Below are 4,695 nucleotides of genomic sequence, written 5' to 3' on the forward strand. Positions count from 1 at the left end.
TATGTGCACAGCGTGGCACGTGTGTTTCCGGCGATTCCTTTGTGCAACCACCTGCCGGCTCCCGGCCCCCCAGCGCCGGGGGGGGGGCGGAGGGAGAGGGGTGTCGATCCTCCAGTGACCGCGGCGCGACCCCACCGTGCCGGCGTGGGCGGAAGGCTGCGCGGCCGAGCCCACAGGCTCCGCGGGAGCCCGTACACCGGCGCCGGGGGCGGCCCCACAGGCGTGCGCGCCGCCCTCCCCTTCCCCCTCTATCCCTCAGTATGCAGCCTCCTTTGTGCCGCCTGCAACGGAGAGGAGGCAGCGGCGGAGCCCAGCGCCCCCGCCCCAGCGCTCTCCCTTCCCGCGGGCGGGCGGGCGGCCCGTCCCCCACGCCACCCTCCACCCTTTTGGCTCCCCGACGGGGCATCCCGCCGCGGCTGGGTCCGCCGCGCGGGGTATCGCCTCTTTAAGCGGAGGGCCACGCCGGGAGACGGGGCGGGTCGTACGCCCCCCCCCTTCCCCCCCGTCTCCCCCACGTGGTGCGTGTGCCCGTGCCTCCCGGCCGCCGGCGGAGCTGGGCGCACACAGCGCGGGTCTGCCAGCGGGGCTCACCGGGTTTGCCTGCTCCCGCTGCCGCTCCCCGGGCGGCTGGTCCGGCCCGGCCCGGTCTGCGACCATGCGCCAGCGCCGCGCGGAGCGGCCGACCGGCGGGGCTGCACCGTCGCCGCCTCCCGCGGCAGCGGCGTGAAACGGCGGGAGGATGGAGCGGGCGAGGCGGGCCGCGCCGGGCGCCCTGCCCCTGCTGGGGCTGCTGCTGCTGAGCGCCCTGCTCTGGACGGTGCTGCTGCGGCGGGAGGCGGCGGCGCAGCGGGAGCCAGAGACGGAGCCGCGCCCGGTCGCCGGGCCGCCGCCGGGGCGGTGGGGCTGGGGGCGCTCCCCGGCGGCGCGGGGCGAGCCCGGCAGCGGCGGGCAGAAAACTTTCCGGGCGCTGCTGGCTGTGCCGGCGGCGGGCCGGGAGGAGCGGGGCGGCGAAGGGCGGTTCGCGGCGGCCGGCTCGCCGCCGCCGGCCGCCGCCGCCTCTCCGGTGGAGCGGGGCATCTTCTGGAGCCGGGAGCTGGAGGCGCAGGTGCCGCCGGGCTTCGCGCCGGAGGAGGCGGCGGCGTGGCTGTCGGCTGCCCGCGCCGCCCGCGTGGCCTCGCTGGAGCGGGGCGGCTGCGGGCGCAGCTCCAACCGGCTGGCGCGGCTGTCGGACGGGAGTCGCGCCTGTGTCCGCTACGGCATCAACCCGGAGCAGATCCAGGGCGAGGCGCTCTCCTACCACCTGGCCGGGGTGCTGGGCATGCAGGAGCGGCTGCCGCCCATGGCCCTGGCCCTGGTGGAGGCCCGCGGGCGGCAGTGGGAGCCGGTGCGGGAGGAGCTGCGCGGCTCGCACTGGGCCGAGGGCGCCGTGGTCAGCCTGACTCGCTGGGTGGACAACCTCACCGCCGTGGTGGCCCCCGCGCCCTGGGGCGCCGAGGCGGGCGCCGGCCGGCGGCTGCAGCCCCTGTCGGCGGGGGAGCTGGACGGCCTGCCGCCGTCGCAGCTGGTGGAGCTGGTGCAGTGGAGCGACCTGATCCTCTTCGACTACCTGACGGCCAACTTCGACCGCTTGGTCAGCAACCTCTTCAGCCTGCAGTGGGACCCGCGGGTGATGCGCCGCGCCACCAGCAACCTGCTCCGCGCTCCTGACGGCGGGCTTGTCTTCATGGATAACGAGGCGGGGCTGGTGCACGGCTACCGCCTCCTCGCCATGTGGGACCCCTACAACGAGCCGCTGCTCCGCTCCGTCTGCGTCTTCCGCGAGGGCACGGCGCGGCGCGTGGCCGAGCTGCACCGCCGCCGCAGCGCCGCCGCCGAGCTGCGCCGCCGCTACCGGGCGCGGGAGCCGCTCTGGGCGCGCCTCGGCTTCCTCTCGGAGCGGCAGGCCGAGCTGCTGCAGGCCCGCGTCGACTTCGTGCACCGCCACATCGCCCACTGCCGCGCGCAGGCCGCCGTGCTCTGACGGCCGCGGGGCGGGCCCCGGGCGGTGGCGGGAGCCGGCTGCCCGCCTCGCTCCGTTTTTCCTTCCCTCCGAGGGAGCGGGACTTACTCGCCCCAGCGGCCCGCCACCTCGGTGCTCGGTGCCCCGGAACCGCCGCCACTGCCGGGTCTGATCCTGCCGGGGATGGGGCGCGGGGGGGGGGGGGGGCGGGAGGGGGCGGCCGCCGGGAGCGGACGCTCATGCTCGGTTGCGAGTAATAACGGGCTACCTGCCTGCCGGGGCTGTTGAGAGGAGCGATTCGTTCGCGTTTGTCAAGATCTCTGAACATGCACAGCGCGATCGGTATAATCATTGCCGAGTTCCCCCCCGGGGCTCTGCTCCCAGAGCTTGAAAATATGAGAGGATTCAGCATCTTGGGTGCTTTCCTTAACTCTCGTGGTGCCCTCGCCCTCATCAGAGACCCTGTATAAGCTACCGTCTTTGTCTGGATTGGGGTCCACTACCTCTTCCTTCCAAAGGAGGCAGGCGGAAACATTTTTTTATATATTCTTCCTTTTGCAACAGCATATTTAAGTACGAATGTTGATATTCATAGACCAAGAACTGGTTGCACAATAGGGGAGCCCTAACTAGCAAAACAGCCCTATTTATGAAGCTGGTTTCTTACCGATTTTCTTTAACGAGCGTGAACCTTTCTGCTGATTGTTAAATCTTGTCCACGGGAAGTGTATAAGAAGCCCATATTCCATTAGCTCTTAGTCTTTGTTGCGGATGCATCTGGTTAAACTGTTTTGATTCTTAAAGCGTTTGTTTTTAATCATCACCATCATCGGTTCATCTGACAAGTAAAGTAACTGACTAATGGGTGACAGAAGAGGATCTCCCATGTTTTAAAAACATTGCTGTGTGCTAAGACTTTGACACAATAGTTAAAGTGGAGGAAAAACTGTTTCATGCACTTTACTTTGACTTTTTAATTTTTTATAAAAGAAGACCTTTTTATTTTACAAAGTCTGACTTTTATGTACATTATATATGTTAATAAGCTTTTCTGTAACATACTAAAGAAACCGATATTTCAGTAAAGTGTGTTAATGTTTTTGCCTTCTTTATCCTGAATGTTTGCCTGGGCTTTAACAGGGTGGCATGCATCTCCTCGGTCTTCCCTGATGGGCAACAGATCTTTCCAGCTTCTCACTCCACTGAACTGAATGAACTTTTTCTCATTCCCTCCGAGGCAAGGAGGGGTAGAGTTAAGCTTTCAAATGCTATACTTCCTTCTCCCTTTCTCTCTTTCCCTGCTGTTGTGTTACTGAAAGGGCTGATGCTCTTTGAGTGGCTAAAATAATGACTATTGCATACTTTAGCTGAATAGACTTTTGTCTGTTTTTTAAAGCCTGAAATGAACTGCCTTGACTAGCACTGAGATAACTGAAGCAGTTAATTTCAGCAGCCTGATATAGATGGTGTGGGTTTAGCAGCTGCAGCCTCTTTGGGTGCTGAAACTGGGCACCAACCTCTTAATATGTTACAGGTCATGTCAAGTGTTACTCTATCAGAAACATCCCCGAAAATGGCAGTTGCTTTCAGTGGCTGTTTATACTGGTTCTCAGTCCTCTCTTCCCATTTTGGTTATCTTTCCAGTGAGGGTTGAGGCAGAATTGAAGATCAGGAAAACTTTTCTATTGTGCTAAAATAGTTGGTAGTTTTTTTCCTGCACAAGTTTTGTTCTAGGTAGGGTGAAGCGGTAGCAGTGGGTGTACAAAATATCTATGTCTCGTTTGCTTTTTCACATGTATCAGTATTCGTAGAAAAGGCCATTGTATGGCTCAAAATGCAGCCAGAATAAGGACAAAGAACAAACTAATCCTCTTTAAACCCCAAATGCCAGTATATATCCTGCTATAATCAAACAGCAGCATAATCTCTTCTACATCTGGACAGGCACCTCTCGATGAAGGCAGGAGCATGCTTAGTGGCTGCTAAGCAAGTAGGTGCAGTCTTCAGTATGCCGAGTGCTAACCTTCCCCTGAACTCAGAGAGGGCTGTGCATTCATACCTGCTGGCAGAACGTTTTGGTCTGTTAATTTATTTAAACTTCACATAAAGACAATTTTGTTTTGCCATTACAGTGTTGTGGATTTATTTTTTTCTTTAATAGGATGAGACCACAGTTTTACAAACAACTTAAAATTAATGGTTGATTAGTTAGCTATATTAGATATTGCAACTGTGTGTATGAGTATTTATTTTAAAATGTACCAGCAGTCTCTAAGACTAGCTTTCATTCAACTGCTTAACTGACAAGGCTCTCTATTGAACTTGTATTTATAGTTCACTGCATTTATCTCTCAGAACAATGCACAGAATCCCATGTGACATTCCTTTTCCATTTACATGATAATACTCAATTTAACTGTGTAATTCTTAATTCTTCTTTAGCGTTACTTCGACTCAAATGCAGCAGCTCTGTCGCATTCACCTAATGAAAATACATTTAAATAATAAATTTCTGGCGTAATTTTAAACCACTGTGAAGAGCAAACCACTGTGCCACAAACATCTAAGGTTTCATTTCTGTTTAAGTACTTCTATGAGTATTGACACAACTGTGGTTTTGATGGCTAATGGGAAATAAATCTCCTTTGCAACGTCATTAGAGCCAGAGCGCAGATAATTACACCTTTTGAGAAGAA

The 4,695-nt window shown here is 57.9% G+C and overlaps 1 protein-coding gene across 1 annotated transcript; it reads left to right on the forward strand.

Annotated features, from left to right (window-relative positions):
• Positions 1–739: 739 nt before the first annotated feature.
• Positions 740–2,020, forward strand: FJX1 (four-jointed box kinase 1; the record flags this gene model as incomplete). The annotated part of the gene is made up of 1 exon (XM_082485123.1): positions 740–2,020. The coding sequence occupies one exon, from the start codon at positions 740–742 to the stop codon at positions 2,018–2,020; it is 1,281 nt and encodes a 426-aa protein (XP_082341249.1).
• Between the last annotated feature and the right edge of the window lie 2,675 nt (positions 2,021–4,695).

This window comes from Vanellus vanellus (genome assembly GCF_965231255.1).
Source record: "Vanellus vanellus genome assembly, chromosome: 6".
Classification (NCBI taxonomy): domain Eukaryota; kingdom Metazoa; phylum Chordata; class Aves; order Charadriiformes; family Charadriidae; genus Vanellus; species Vanellus vanellus.